Source organism: Engraulis encrasicolus, chromosome 2 (assembly GCF_034702125.1).
Source record: "Engraulis encrasicolus isolate BLACKSEA-1 chromosome 2, IST_EnEncr_1.0, whole genome shotgun sequence".
NCBI classification, from domain to species: domain Eukaryota; kingdom Metazoa; phylum Chordata; class Actinopteri; order Clupeiformes; family Engraulidae; genus Engraulis; species Engraulis encrasicolus.
In genome coordinates this window covers 6,035,267-6,051,731 of record NC_085858.1, presented here as the reverse complement: position 1 = coordinate 6,051,731, position 16,465 = coordinate 6,035,267, and the positions used below count along the sequence as shown (strand labels likewise).

Here is a 16,465-nt window from a genome sequence, read left to right as displayed (position 1 = left end):
ACCTTTGAGGATGAAAGGCTCACTGGTGGTTTTGGACAATAACTTGATATGCCTTGTTCGCTTAATATTTATGAAGGTTTTTTTTTTATCATAATGAGCATCCGTTACTGTATTACGCGCGGAATTACGCATCACATTACGCCTATATTATCTCACGGTATATGGGCCCCTTTCTCAACATTTCTTCTTTGCCACACAAAACCACACAGATGAGTGTCTCACGACACCAAGCCAAGCCCCATGCCCTTGGGCTTCACTTGGAGGAAATGGATCGCCATTCAAATATTTGGCATTGTCCCAACACACGGCAACCACATGTAACAAATGCCTGAAAATACATCTTGCCTTATAGGGGGGTTGAATATTTTGGTGGTGGTTGCTGCGACAGGAGAATTAAAGTGAATGTACATTAATTATCTGTGATAATAGGCTTACTGATCTTGAACCTGTTTTCTTGAAATGTCCTGGCATGGTAATGCCACCCTAATTGGGACAAACTCTTAAAAAAAAGTTCCCATTCTAAAATTCAGCTTCAATTGCACCATAAGGAGAAGGAAGAGAGGTAACAATGTAGTTCATTTACTGATTTGCTAACTACAATTTAGTACTAACTACATTTAGGATGCCAGGAAAAGTACATCACAACAAAAATAAATAATTTAATTCATATCCTAGTGGGACACTCCCTCACAAGCCCTACCCTATGATTGTGAAAGGGGGTACACAGAAAAAAATAGTGTGGCGTGAGTGACCCTAAGGGAGGCTTTGGCTGGATTATATGGGGGGAACCCCAGCCCTAGGCTTCTTCACCATAAATTGGGACTTTTCTATATGCACCCCGACCCCCCCCACCCCCATACACACACACACACACACACACACACACACACACACACACACACACACAATCACCGCCACCACCAACACACACACACACCGCAAAAGGTGGAACTCCTTTAAAACAATAGACATTTAAGACAGATTGTAAGATATAATTCCTCAAACCTCACAGCATGTAATTCATTCCTTCATCAATTAATTAATTGATGTCATACATTCATAAATAAATAAATAAATGAATAAATAGAAAAACTATAAAGTTGACAGTTTGTAAGTGTTCTATTTGTCATTTCTCTCCAGAATGATGCTTAATAAAACCAGCTAGTCTGAACTGAGAGGAAGTGACATGAGAAAAAAACATTTCGAGATCCGTTATTCACATGATCCGTTTTTCATTCAGAAGACTACCCTGCGTCCGACTCAGAACTGCTTTGCTGTGCTAAGCGTTGAGATGTGAGAATAATGAATTTGCCTCTTTAACGGTCCAAACTAACGATTGTTAAACACCGCTGATATTATATTTGTTTCGCCTCTGATGATTCTTCAATCTGTACCGCGCATGATGACAATGCTGCTCTGTTTGGAGGACTGGGCTTTGCAGACGCGAAACCATTGGCTCTCTACAGCAGAGAATAGCTTCAGTTTCACACCCTGGCCGATGAGAAAAGAGAAGACGGAGATGCACGAATGGGGCATGGATTGAGGTACATTGTGCACGCCAAAATGACTATGCATTAGCGGTTTCTTCAGGAATAACGGTATGATGTTCGCGCGCTCTATTCGCGTAGTACTAGATTGATGTTGGTATTGATAGACAAACGAGATTAGAGAAACAGTAGAGTGCTTATAGCCGCCCACTGAAAACATAACGCGATGTTAAAAAGAAAGCACTGCCCTGTGATAGGCTACAATAGTGCACCACCAACTCAAATATACCTGAAGAAAACATGCGCGCTTTCACCGTCTGTAACGGTGAAACTAATCTCTACACAGCATGTTGTGTTGACAAAAGACTGTAGCTCGTTGAATTAAACATGAGTCTACATTGTTTGTTACAGTGTAAATTGGGATAACGTGTCGCACTTTATTGTTTGCGCGTTATTGATGTCCTGGCTCTTGAAAAGCCAGAGGCACATCAAGGTGATCTCTAAAATCTAACGGGCACCGAGTTTCTTATTCGTGTAGCCCCCCCTCCCCCCCCGACAGTAGTGCCCAGTAGTATTGATTTGCATTAATTATTGCCTTGTTTGTGACATGCTGCTCTCTGCCTCGGCATTCGTGTTGGATTTCCAGGCTGAATAAAGTGTTGACACGTCTTGGTTACTTGCTGCTACCATAATAAGTAGAACACACAGTGCTGTCTTAGGCATTGGCCTGTTAATAATTGATAGTTAGAAACTATTAATACATGAAAAGGACATCATGCATTCACAAAAGGTCAAATTCTCTACATGCCATTCAAATGAGGTCATTTGAAACAGACTAAGCATTGAGACTGAAAAAAAATCAATGTATTGTTTTTTTCCCCAGGCAACCTATTGATGAGTGTTGTACACAGTTTGTGCCTGGCCGAAGCCAACATCCAGGGGAAACAGGGGACAGAGTTTCTGTTATCTACAAAACACGGCCCCTGGTACACCACAGAGTACTGTATGGATTTGCATCACTGTACCCTGGCAAGCCAGACCACAACATGAGTCTGGCATTGCACCATTGACGAAGCTGAAGGTTGTGAGTTGAACCAACATTTTCTTCCACTAGGATTGGTACAGTTGGGCTACCATTGCTGTGCTTAAAAAAAGGTACTGCTCACTTTGACAGCTGAGTGAAGTTGGCATCAAAGTGGCTTAAGTGAGGTGCCTGAAAGACTTAAGAGAGGTTGGGTATACGGGGAGTATGGTCGGCCGGGCATTATGGGGCTGCAAAAATCGTTTTGGCAAGCGCAGCGGCAGGTCAGGGGTGTTGTCTGCTGTCTGCCTGGGCGTCCTGGGGGCGTCCCTTCTGGCTGTTCTCTTCATCGACTCCATTGAGCTGTGGGCCACGTCACTGGGCATGACGGGCTCCGTCAAGACGCCAGCCCAGCCCGCCGGGCTCATGCCCCAGAGCATGCCACCCTCTCGGCCCGAGGAATACCTGCTGATGCCCAGCCCCCTGGTGTGCCAGCGTGCCAAGCCTTACCTGATCACCATGGTGACCACGGCCCCGGCCAATCAGAAGGCGCGACAGGCCATCCGGGACACGTGGGGGGGCGAGGTGGAGGTGCGTGGCAAGCGGGTGTTGACTCTCTTCATGGTGGGTATACCGGCCAACCCCACCATGGGAAAGCTGCTGATAGTGGAGGCCCGGGAGCATGGGGACCTGGTGCAGGGTCGCTTCCAGGACTCCTATGGCAACCTCACCCTGAAGACGCTGGCCATGCTGGGCTGGGTGCGCCGCTTCTGCTCCCAGGCGCGCTTCGTGGCCAAGGTGGACGACGACGTGCTATTCAACCCGGCAGCCCTGCTCCGCTACCTGGACCACCGGCAGCGGCCCCTGCAGACCGTAGACGGCCAGCCGCCAGACCTCTACCTGGGCCGCGTTCACTTGCACGTGCCACCCGACCGTAACCCCTCCAGCAAGCACTTCATGCCCACCCAGGCTTACCCGGGGGCCGTGTTCCCCGACTACTGCAGCGGCACTGCCTACGTGCTCTCGCGGCCCGCCCTGCTCAAGCTGTCCCTGGCGGCAACCGCCACCCCTCTGCCTCACCCGCTCCCGCCCGAGGACGTGTTTGTGGGTCTGAGTGCCCACACGGCGGGCATCGCGCCCACACACTGCCCGCTTTTCTCGGGGGGCCCAGCCGTGCCGTACGGGCGCTGCTGCTACCAGGCCATGGTGTCGGTGCACCACGTCCTGCCCGCGGATATGGTGCGTTACTGGGCAGACGCGCACACCTCTTCCCCCTGCTCTTGGTTGGGCACGCGGGCGTCCCTGGGGGTGTGCAAGGTGCGGGCACTGCTGGGGACGCTCATTGGGCTCTGACACACAGTAGGTTGTCAAACTAAATTGAGAGAGTAAAAGTCCTGACATGTATTCCTTCTTAGCTTGGCAAGCCAGACAACCAGGCAGACAAAATATTTTCAGCCGCTAGGGTTCATGTAGTTCACTAGGCCAATTCCTTATGCCCTTTGGCTGGAATGTATTGAGACTTTTAATTTATGACGCCGGGATGCCTCTGGGACACCCCGCTGTCTGAGGGGAATACAGTAGCACAACAGCCTGGGGTCACAATGAACCCAAAGCAAAGAGACTGGCCGCACATGTAGACGGCTTCCATCACAGCACCTGCACACACAGCTGCACGCTGTAACAGTGCCACGCAGTATTTATGATACACTATAGATAGGTTTCCCGTTTACAAACATTCACGCTGTGAGGAGGGGCAAGATGCTAAGCTGGCAACCACGTTTTTGATTGACAGCAATTTCCAACAATCAGAGGTTGAAGAGGGACCCCTGGCTGTGCACGCAGACAGGGATGTTTACAAACGGGAAACCCATGTATACATTAGTGGGCAGGCTGGATATAGAAGCTACAATCTACTGTAGAGCCTAGGGTATAGGGTCCAGGCTAACAATATACTGTCTCATATTCAATCTAGTGTCACAAATTCACCTTGTTCTTTATGTGCACTCTATACAGGTCCATATGTGCCACCTACAATAATGAACTGCTCTAGCAAATGAAAAGGTCTACTGTTAGTCCCTCTTCAGCTGCTCTACTTAAGACAAAAGTACACTTGGTGAAAAGTTATACAACAGAGCAATTCAGATCCATCCTACACACGTTTGCTTTGAGAAAAGTTACACCCAAATATAGCACAACACTCCACCATTGCTGAAGGAAATACTGTATGTGGTATCGGATTGTAGCTACTGAATCCAGCTTGTCCATCCCTGAGGATATGTACCTATCTACAGCATATTGCAAAAGTCAAGGTTCACACAATGGACATGATTCCTGTAGCTGAAGCACAAAGCAAGTAGTAGCGCTGAAAATCAAAATATTGCAATGCAAATGTAATGTGCAACTTTTTTAAAGACATGGTCCATGTAACAACACGAAGCATCGTGTACCAACGCTCTGCAGACCCAATCCCACTGTTTACCCTAACCCAGCACAGTGCAAGTACATAAGGTTGCAATGTCGTCACACTGTCCTTAATTAAATAATGTAATCATGTGATATCAACGTGATTTTAGTTCTACAGTTAACCAGTCATGCTTTTTAGAAATATTTTTGCATTGTAACATTTTTTTGTATGAAGCCAAAACAGGGTCTACCGAGGTCCAGCATTGTCAATGGAGTCTTGCTGTTGTACATTCACGGTTCCAGAGGACAGAGTTTGAAAATGAATCAACTTGTGTTGCAGACAAACATGATTGATAAACATAAATGTCCCGTCTTCCTTCCGACTGCACGTCTTACAGAGGTGATTATTATGACTAATTAGCTCTTCTACCTGGGTTGAGGGGGATGAGCTGGTACAGTCAATTGACTGAAACAGGTATGTGGCAAGACTACTTTCTATGGCAACTCTATTTTCTGAACCTGGCTGGGGTATCTGCCCCTCCTTGTGTGAACTGTAATGGGTTTAGTGCAGAAAGCTGCACACAAAACTGTGAGAAAATGTGTCAGGGCATCATCTCAGCAGACATTGAGTCACCAAAAGCCTTTCCTTGTTTGTAGTTCCCTGTAGATTTGCAGGTGAAAACCTCAACATGATTTCATTGCCCTTTTTAGTGTTATTGGGAAAGAACACAGGAAAAACATTATTGTATTTTTTTAAGTGACAGGTTTGATCTAGATATTCAGTCAGTAGTGCATAAATATATTTATGTTATGGATGGCTATGGATGCAAAATGCTTTGCAAGCATTTACAAGCACTGCGAGCAGCCACTTAAGTATTCTTTTAAGACCATTATGATGTAGCAGCACTGCTCAGGACATGAAATATTACCACATTGTAGTATTTACGAAGTGTAAGAAGTCGAAATAGAATTTGCAACCAGTATTTTTATGGGGGATGGGGGTGTTTGTCTTGTTAATTAGCATATTGGCTCCAAAATAGGCATAGAAGTGGGTCATGGAAATTTGTATTGTTTCCTTAAGTTATATTATAATGCACTGTTTTGTTATATTTCCTTGCATATTTTGTTTTGTTATATTTATTTATTTTTATTGTGTGTACAGGGAAAGGATTGTAGTGGTGTTCATTTGATTCTTTCCTTTGATTAATGTTCAATGTGCCTACACAGTGTTTCCTTATTTACCAATAAAAGGTTGAAAGGAATCCGTTTGTGTCATTAACTGATATTAGAATATTTGCTATGTATTAAGTTGCTACAACTAGGCCAATAACAGTAAGACTACTCAGGGTGTTCAGTCTTCGTCTGTGGCTTTGATCTGCCGCCAGCGTCAGAATCTGACATTTAAAACAACGTTGTTCTTTTTCCATTTCAGCAAACGCATCCCATACATTTATGCAAAGATGAAAAACATTCAAATAAAGCTAGATTGTAATACATTTCCTGTGATGTTGCAACAAAACAAAAAAATTGTGACTAAATCTCTGTTATTACCACCAGGGGGCAGTGTGTGAGTGTGTCCAACAGCCAGGCATGACACTTAAACCACAGTGTGATAAAGAGAGGTGGATAAGTCGCACAAACCCAGCTATATGCAACCCTTACTGCAGGTGTCACCAACGTGGTGCCCGCGGGCGCCAGGTAGCCCTCCAGGAGCTTCTGAGGTGCCCACCAAGGATGTTTATAAACAGTGACGAGTACCAGATTTTAGTCACAGTTAATGTTTTTCTTAATTTAAATATAAGATTATTTATTGTTTATAACCTATAAGCAATTTATGATTAAATAAGAGTGTGATTTGTGAATGATGCCAAGACAACAGTAGAGGATTTGGAACAAAAGTAACCCTCGGGTAGCCCTTGGTAGCCCTAAGACCCAGAAAGGTTGGGGACCCCTGCCTTACTGCATAATACATTCCTACAGATATCAGAAATTAGTATAATTATAATAATTGTATCACACAGAGCGCAAAACTTTCAGCAGCACCAACTCTGCTTGAAAATACATCCATGGACAGTGTTATTTGGTTGTAAGTGTTAAAGGATGCACAACACGTTTAGTTATGAATACAAATACTTTATTATCCACAAATGGTGGACATTAGCCCCATAGTTTCTCAACGTTTTCTCACTGTACGCAGATTTACAAAGCAGACAAGGTGTTTCTTCATCCAATAACACACACCGTCACACCTATGCACTATGTGGTATTTGGCCGTCAGTGTATCTCTGTCCATTTCAGTTCAACAGTTTATGGGTGGAAGGGAAGCCCTAGGTAGGGCGGCAGGACCCTTGTCACTCTTGACGGGATGTTTCTGCCTGGATAGATCTGATTCTCTCCCTTCCAAGTTTTCAGAGCCCACTCCTCTGTTTCCAGCATCGCCACCACATCTCACTTTTTGAACCTGTCCAGCGCTGACCTTTGACCTGTAGCACTCTGGGCGGCCATTTTCTTGTCCTTCTGCTTCTGCTTCTGCAGATTCTCCGCCACCGTCTTCCGAATCTCATCCTGACGAGAGAATAGCAGAGAATATGTTGGGTTGTTTCAAAAGTGTTACTGATAAACCACAAATCTAAAATCCATATTCAATCTGTACAACAGCAGCAGGGTGTGTGTGTGTGTGTGTGTCCCATAAGTCTTTGTCAGTGAGTGAGACAGTGAATGTGTGTGAGTGAGTGAGTGAGTGAGTGAGTGAGTGAGTGAGTGAGTGAGTGAGTGAGTGAGTGAGTGAGTGAATGTCAGCGAGTATGAATAGGAATGATTGTAACTGTGTGTGTGTGTGTGTGTGTGTGTGTGTGTGTGTGTGTGTGTGTGTGTGTGTGTGTGCGCGCGCGCGTGCGTGTGTGTGTGTGTGTGTGTGTGTGTTACCCTCTGGTCTTCGTGAGCGACCCTCTTCTTCCTCTTCTCCACAGCGCCACTGGAGCTGCGTCCCTTCTTCTTCATGCGAGGAGTGAACTTCTCATGGGCCAGCGGGTCATAGCCCTGCTCATACAGACAGATGGAAAGAGATACTCAGAAGTGTGTATACTAAATGTAGAATAAAAACAAAACTGTAAATCTACACTGCTGTAATGTACAATGAAACTCAAAATGATGTATAGTGCAGGATATACAATGTAGTAGTGAGCATTGTAGACATGACCATATACATCGATCCAAACAAAGCTAACATATACAAGTCAGTGTAACATGGGCTAAAGTTTTGGCTACATATCTTTGTGTACAGGTTTTAAAATGTTCACGTAGTTGAATTCATGAGGATAAAGAGTATTTCAGAAATGGTACACAAATCGCTCCTCAGATCAGTCCATACACATCCTGAAACTTCGAACCAGGGGTCCGTTTCTCGAAACCATAGTTGCTAACTACATTAGCTACTTTGTTGTTTTTAATGCAATTTCCCATTGGCAACTATGTAAGTTGCTAACTGGATAGCAACTACGCTTTTGAGAATCGCACTCCAGGTAGGAAAGGCAGTTGTCTACAGGGCTAAAAAAAGGAGGGCCCGCTCGTCACTCACCAGGGCCTTGACGCGCTCCTCGTGCCTCTGTTGCCAGGAGGCGCGGTCCACCTTGCCCAGCTGCGAGGGGTCCAGGCAGATCAGGTCAGGCTGGACCTTCTCCAGCAGGGCCTTGACCTCCCACTCCCGCTTCTGCTTGCGGCCGGCCATGGGGTTCACGTCCAGGGCATCAAAGTTGGGCTCACCCGCACCTATTCAGGACCAGGAGGTAAATGGCACACATAACAGTTTGAATGAATTAAGACAGAAACAAACACTTTTGGGGCAAGGTGTTACCGATATAGTGGTGCATAACTCTTCTATATTCAACGGCCCAATTATGGAAGAAGTCACAGTTGGATCAGCATGCACGAAGAGCAGCAAGAGACAAAGCCGCAATGTAAATGTATGCTGTGGCCCATAAGTATACACCAAAATGTTCTAGTCCTAGTCGGCCAATAAGTGGGCCCAGACAATAAAAAAACGCTCAGCCAGGAAAACGTGGAATTGAACCACCAATCCAATTCAATGTTTTGTAATGTCCTGTAGCTTCTGAACAAAGTGTGTGTGTGTGTGTGTGTGCTGACCTGGCACAAGCATACTGGTGAATCCACCGCCGTGTCCAACACCCAGCACGTCCTCATGGGGACAGTAGCTCAGACCTGACACTCCTCCTGTCACACGATGGGCCATGTAAGGCTTCGTCACAGGAGTCCCCCACACATCCCTGTACACCTGCACACAAACACACGCCAAAGTAGTATTAGTGGTACAGTTCCAGTCACACACACACAGAAGCACGTACACACACACTGAGAGAGAGCGGTACAGAGTGTGTTTGTGTTCGTGCATGAGTGTAAGAGGATGAGAGAGTGCATCCGGGAATGCTGGGCTGTATTATCCAGGGTTCCCACTCTAATTCTGATAGAAAATTCCATGATTTTCCATGACTTTCCAGACCCAAAAAACTGAATTTCCATGACCATTTCGGTAAAAAGAAATGTTAAAAATAATTTTAAAGTGTGAAAACTGAAGATTATCTCCACCCCTATAGCCGACGCCGAGCCACCGCCAGACTTTAGTGGGCTCACTGCATTCTAAAATGTTGCACATTACAGCGCGAAACCAAACCGTCTCTGGTGAAGCGTTGTAGTATAACCAGTAAGAAACAATGTTATACACCAAACAATTTTTTTTTTTCTTTTACACAACTGTTAAGAAAATTCCATGATATTCCATGACTGTGCATGCAAAATGGTAAAAATCCATGACTTTCCATGACTGGACAAACATTTATGAAATTCCATGATATTCCAGAAATTCCATGACCCGTAGGAACCCTGACTCTTGTACGTGTGCATGCGTTTGTGTGTGTGTGTGTGTGTTACCTGCACAATGTCTCCTGTTGCAGCAGCCAGCAGGCCTTTCTGGCTGAGAGTGAGACAGGAGGCCCCTGCTGGCAGAAAGTAGGACTGCAGGGGCTGGTACGCTCTGATGTCATACACCTTCAGCTTCTTGTCCAAGCCCGACGTCACCATGTACCTTTACACACACACACATGCACACAGACACGCGTTTGCCAATATTTATTAGTTTCAACACTGTTGCATTGGAAGAAAAAATGCTACTGGGATGAATGGCTTGGCTTAAACAACTTTTTCTGATTGTCGCCACATTACATGGACTGTACCCCACCAGTCCGGGTTCGGTTATGCTCAGAAGGCATTACTTCATGCCTGCCAGAAAATCATTACAAACAGGCCAATCAGCTCAGATCAACAAGCCTGCTGAAACAATGTGGACACGCACGCACGCACACACACACACACACACACACACACACACACACACACACACACACACACACACACACACACACACACACACACACACACACACACACACACACACACACACACACACACGACAAGAGACACCAGACTGGTGGAGACTCACGTGCCGGTCTTGTCCACAGCAAGTGAGCGCACCGCCCCTTGGTGACACAGCATCTTGACCAGCGGCTCCTTCTGATTGGGCGACCAGAGGCTGACGGTGCCGTTGTGGTGACCCAGGTGGATGATGGCGTTGTGGGGATTGTGGGCCATGACGCCCAGGCGACCCATCTTGGCATTGATGGCGGCCACTTCCTTTCCCACCGACACGTCCAGGTACTGCAGGAACCCTGTGGCACTCTGGAAATGAAACACAGTACACCACGGTTTAGTCAACTCACATATGGAGGCATAAACAGGCAAAAGCAAGAGGAGCGTAGGCTGGTTGATCTCTCGTTTTAACTGATTTCTTCAGTGGTGGATTTAAACTGTATCCATCAAAAACCTCTGAGCAAAGCTACAATCAATCGCATCAGCCATTCAAATTAACCACATGCCTAGTGAGTGAAACTGAAATAGGAGATGGCTTGGCTCACATCACATGCATCATCCTGCTGAACCCAATGACTGTGTCTCTGCTATCCCCATCTATGGGAACTCAGAAGGCCCGTTTAGGTCGATAGAGAACCGTGCCGGTGCCCATTTCCGCACGGAATATCAAAACTGCTGACATGTTCACAAAGTTCACAAGTTCACAAAGTCTGAGCATTCTGATCTGATTTTTCACTGAGAACGGTGATGACAATGTGGACGTCAGAAGGTTAATCTAGGTAACACATGGTCACATACGGAAAAGTTCAGAGCCTCGTATGAACGCCGGTGGGTCGCAGGTGAGCACTTAAGTTCCAAATTTGGTTTGAGAGTGGGCACAGACACTGTTCTGGTTGGCCTGAAAACTGTAAAAGATAGCCTGCTTAATTTGAGGGGGAGCAAGGGGGAGCTAGCTCTGGAACCTCAGACGAGAGCTCCGGAACCTTGGATGGAACCTCAGGGAAAGACATCACAGACCCCCCCTCAGGGGGAGCCACCCATCCTCTGCGTTCCGGGATCTCCTGCTTGACAAATTAAGCACTGCTACTTGGCCAACCTAACCTGGTGTGGGTTGACAGGAAGTATGGGCAAGCCTGGAATAGCACTGATGCCCAATTTACTCACAGGCTATGTCTCAAATGCCGCACTTGTACACTTCGGGCACTGACTTTCAATGCCTAGGGCGCTCGTGCTGAAAATTCCAGTTGAGCCAGTGCACTGAAAGTGCCAGGACGATCCCCTAACAATGGCGGAAAAATGCTGTGCTTGAACGATGGACACTGCACGCACTAAACGGCGGCCATGTTGACAATGACATGGAGGAAATGTGGTATTCAGTTCAGTAGAAGAGTTTGGTCGACAGTCTCCTAATTCTGTAAGTAATGTTGATGGGACACCAACCTTTTCATGCCAACCCAAGTATTGTATGTGTGATTGTTGTCCTTTGGGGTGAAGGACATGTAAATACAAGCACCAGACGCTGTGCATTGTAAACAGTAGCCAACTCGTATTTTGGCGAGCTAATGCCATGCTCAGCCGTCACTTCCAGCGAGGGCACAGTGCATAGTGCTCAAAATTATCCACGACACTATGCACTAAAGACCTCAGTGCACTGTGTGCACTGTGCACTGACTGTCAGTGCACTGACAAAAGTGCGTCATTTGAGACACAGCCACACACTTACAGCAGTAGCCAGTAGGAAATGGTAGGGGAGGAACTCCATGCGGAGGACGTCGTTGAACTTGCGAACGCAGTGCAGTTCCACACCCTTGGAGTCGTAGATGTGCAGCCACTTCTTCTGAGCAGCCGCAAACATGTCCTCGTTGTGTAGCCATCTATGGAACACGTACGGACACAGACAAGCACACACACACACACATTTTTTTTAAAAACTTCTTGCCAGAAATACAGCTTTGTGCCTTTGCATGAAATATGCAGTACAAGTATACTTATTTTTGCTACTAAAAATAATACAAATCTTTACACCACTTTATGAGTGTCCAAAGCAAGGGCATAATCAGCAGTATACAACACACTGTATGTGGAGAACACAGAGCATACAGGCAGAGCAGGGTTAGAGTTAGGGTTAGGGTGGGGTTTTTAGGAGGGAAAACTGTCTCAGAAGAAAGGATTTTTACAAGCGTCTTGAATGTTAAATGAGACAACCTTTGTCTTGCAGCACGTGGTAGTTTATTCTACCACCATCGTCGTCATAATTACATTCTGAGTGTGTTATATGCTCTTCAACACATCATCCTCAACAAAGTACTCACTTAACGTCATTGACAGTTTCCATGACATTTATTTCTGCCATCAGGTTTTTGGTTTGCCATTGTATGCAGGTCACGTGTCCTCGTTTCCCTCCCAGTAGAAGATGCCTGAAATAAATCATAAGCGACTGTAAATTCTTCCGTATTGATTACCCAAAGAAGACCCAAACATAAACTTAAACATAAACGCCATAATCTCCAAACCAGTAAATTCTCATTGCTTGAAAATGTGACAAGTGGTTTGGGAATATGAAGCTCTTTTGAATTCAGTCAGTCTCTTTTGATCAAATAAACGTACCTCCCAACTTTGCTGTAGTCAAGTCTGTATGGGCCGAACTGTGACAGGTGCAGGTTGAAATACTACACAGGAAGAAAGATAGAAAATTTAAAAGGCATGAATGCGTAATCATATCCGTTGGAATGAAATGAAGAACAAAATACAAGTCATTAAAGAAGATACAAAATATGTTTATTTACATGGGCCAAGTAAACACATACACACACTTTAAAAAAAAAACCCTAAAATATGTAGTACAAGCAAAGCAAGTAGCTTCCTCTTCAACACTTGGCATTTTACTGTACCTTAGCTCCAGATGTGATGTCCACAGCATCTGCAATATCATCCTGTGATATCGTACAGGTATCCTCCCCCTCGTCTCCCTCAAGAAAGCTGAAATTCAAATCCCATCAACACTATATTATTAGAGTGAGATCAATATTATACAACTTTCAAACAATACTTAATCAGTTTTCAAGAGTGCCTTGATTTATGCAAAAATGTCCCATTGAAAAATGGTACTTGTACTGACACCTCTGCAGCTGATATCTCCCAAGAGAGCGTACTAGACAGTCTGACATTTCAATTTGAACATACAAACATAAATACTTTACCCTGTGTCCTCTGGAAGCAAGAGGTCAAGTCTTGCTGCCTGTTTCTGAGCAAGCTCCGATTCAGCTTCAGAGCGGTTTATGGCTTCTTTTAATTTCATACGAAGCCCTGATGTCTGCAGGAAAACATTCAATGAAAACAGTCAACCTAACAAACTGACTATCTTTTTTCTTTCTTTGAAGAGAGAACATGTGAGCAAAGAGTGCTTACCGATTTACTCTTGTCTAGTCTCTTGAACTTCTTCAACCTCTCTTCAGGAATAGGAGCTGCCCCTGGAAATGGATCTTGTTTCTGGAGGACAGGCAAGAGTATCAGTATTTTAATGAATTCTTCAGCACTTTCTCAGTGTTACAGTATGGATTACTTAGAATATCTGTCAATTACGTTTAAACCTCTCATGAGAGGTCTCCTAAATTAATGAAAACAAAGTCAGGGGACTTGAATTGACATAGGACTGAATTGACATACCTACCCTAAAATCAGCTTTCTAAACCCATCATGCATGCATGGTAACAGATCAGCTGCATCTTCACAGCTACAGCTAAACTCAAGGTACAGTGAATGGGGAACACAGAAGGAGCATAACTTACCCCGGAGATATATTTAATATTTCCTTCCCGATCAGCAGCACTTTGACTGTCCCGTATCTCCTCGTTTTCCTCCTTTTTTGCGCCTCCTTCATCTTGACAACTCTTCTTTTTCTCCTGCCCATTATCTTCTGTTGAACTGTCCCAGTAGCGCTTTGGGGGCTAGGGAAGAGAGAGAGGTTGAAGCCAGACATGTCAAAAAAGTTAGATTCTAATATGTCTATCTCTGATAATAGAGAGTGTGGAAACCATGTTGGCAATGTTTCACCACTAACAGCACACACACACACACACAAACACTGCTGTTAGCCGTCGTTAACTTGGGAGCTAAGCTAACTTACAATTATTAATGGTAAAGCAGGCCAACCGACAAGTTTCTGAGACCTTGAAAGCATGCCATTAAGAAACTCAAAATCGTAAACACGCTTTGGATAGGAAAACAGCCGTATTTACCTTTTTCTTTTTACCCACGTGTGGTTTCGCCGACGGTGCTTCCACGGTGGCCGCCATGTTTGTTGTGTATTTTCTTCTTCCGGTAACGTCATCAAAAAAAGAAAGAAAGGTTCTGCTCTTCTCGCCCTGACTGTAGGCTACAAAGTTTTGCTCACTTGCTATTAAAATTAAAATGCAATAACTATATTGCGTAATTTAATGTGACGCTATAACATAACAGTATAACACAACATTATTTTTTTAACATCTAAAAGTAATTTTGCATTACAATTCAATTTAGAAAGTGTACGCTACAAAGTAGGCCTATCTTACCCTCATAATGAAAGTAAGGCTTACAATGATAACAGAGGAGTTGATCACATGCCTAGCAAGTGAAAGTAGTAGGCCTATATAGCATGCAGTCCAGCTTGACATAGCACACCTTGAAATAGTTATAGTGTGTGTGTGTGTGTGTGTGTGTGTGTGTGTGTGTGTGTGTGTGTGTGTGTGTGAGTGCGAGTGTGCCTGTGTGTGTGTGTGTGCGAGTGTGCCTGTGTGTGTGTGTGTGTGTGTGTGTGTGTGTGTGTGTGTGTGTGTGTGTGTGTGTGTGTGTGTGTGCAAGAGAGAGGGGGAGAGGGAGAGTCTGTGTCAAACAACCGGCATTCAGAGTGTAGGATAGCATAGTAAGTGCATTGTGCAGTGGCAGACTTTGGATCAGAGGGCATCAGGGAATCCCACTATGACTGAGGGGGCTTTGAAAGCCTGAGTAATTGCATTTATGCCTCACCCATGTTGTAAGGGGGCAGCCTCAAATGGTGCCCTAAGGCAGTGGTTCCCAACCTTTTTCTTAGGGGACCCATGTTTTTACTATTTTAAGCTTTGGTGACCCAACCACGCGAGCGCCCGCACGAGACGGAGTCACAAGATGCCCTCCGTTTCCTGCGATAACTTATTTTAGTTATTTTATTCCTCAATTCGTCTTTGGTCAAATATAGAATAAATGTTTAATGTAGCACTTACAATTTGTTGCGTCTATGCATTTATTAGTTAAATGCTTTGTCTTTTTTATTCAACATGGGCTATATATATTTAAAACGAAACCCCTTAAAATCAAGAGGGCTCCGCGACCCCCGTTGGATCTTTGGCGACCCATAAGGGGGGTCCCGACCCATAGGTTGGGAACCACTGTCCTAAGGGATCTGTGTGGTAGGACGTTACATGCTCAGGGTACCTCAGTCATAGAGGTCTGACCTGGGTCATTGCATAAAATGCAGCACCTGTGCTATGCAAGGGGGCAGCCCCAATCGGCACACCAAGGCATCAGTGTGACGGGACAGTACTACCATGCTCAGGGTACCTCAGTCATCCCCCCATCAACCGAGTAGCATCCAACTGCAGTTTGCAGAAGTGGGCAGGTCTGGATTTCTGAGATCCCGCCCCTCCCATTTTGGATCTCGCCCCTCCTATTTTTCCTATTATAGTAGTCTGTACAGTCCCACACCATCCCGACGTCACCCTATTTGAGAATTTGCGCCAAATGTCTTCTCCGGCGAATGCATAGTCTAGGCCTACACTATTCTATGCACACAGCTTGTATCGTGTCTCGTCGTTTGGAGTGCTAAATAAATGTATTTACTAAACACTGGACATAGAATCATTCATCAATCATAATAGGATAGCCTATTCAAGTGTAGCACACCAGCATACATTGATGACTCTTATAGCTGCTTTGGACAATAATAATGCCTATGTAGGCTAATTGCGGTGTGAAGTGGTTTGTATTATGTCTCGTCGTTGGTTAAGTAAATATATTTACTAAACACTGGACATAGAATCATTCGTCAATCATAATAGCGCACCATATTTGAGAAATTGACCCAAATTATCTGGCGAATGCA

General features: G+C 45.0%; 2 protein-coding genes across 2 annotated transcripts; one reads left to right on the top strand and one right to left on the bottom strand.

Annotated features, from left to right (window-relative positions):
- Positions 1–1,256: 1,256 nt before the first annotated feature.
- On the top strand, positions 1,257–6,167 carry b3galt4 (UDP-Gal:betaGlcNAc beta 1,3-galactosyltransferase, polypeptide 4). The gene is made up of 2 exons (XM_063212752.1): positions 1,257–1,544; positions 2,371–6,167. The coding sequence occupies exon 2, from the start codon at positions 2,737–2,739 to the stop codon at positions 3,859–3,861; it is 1,125 nt and encodes a 374-aa protein (XP_063068822.1). The 5' UTR covers positions 1,257–1,544; positions 2,371–2,736; the 3' UTR covers positions 3,862–6,167.
- An 856-nt stretch (positions 6,168–7,023) lies between these two features.
- Positions 7,024–14,659, bottom strand: wdr46 (WD repeat domain 46). The gene is made up of 14 exons (XM_063212744.1): positions 14,589–14,659; positions 14,139–14,297; positions 13,759–13,839; positions 13,551–13,663; positions 13,242–13,329; positions 12,958–13,019; positions 12,663–12,767; positions 12,074–12,224; positions 10,424–10,659; positions 9,856–10,009; positions 9,055–9,202; positions 8,489–8,679; positions 7,837–7,950; positions 7,024–7,476 (listed from the first exon to the last, which is right to left on the bottom strand). The coding sequence occupies exons 1-14, from the start codon at positions 14,643–14,645 to the stop codon at positions 7,360–7,362; spliced, it is 1,776 nt and encodes a 591-aa protein (XP_063068814.1). The 5' UTR covers positions 14,646–14,659; the 3' UTR covers positions 7,024–7,359.
- Positions 14,660–16,465: the final 1,806 nt, after the last annotated feature.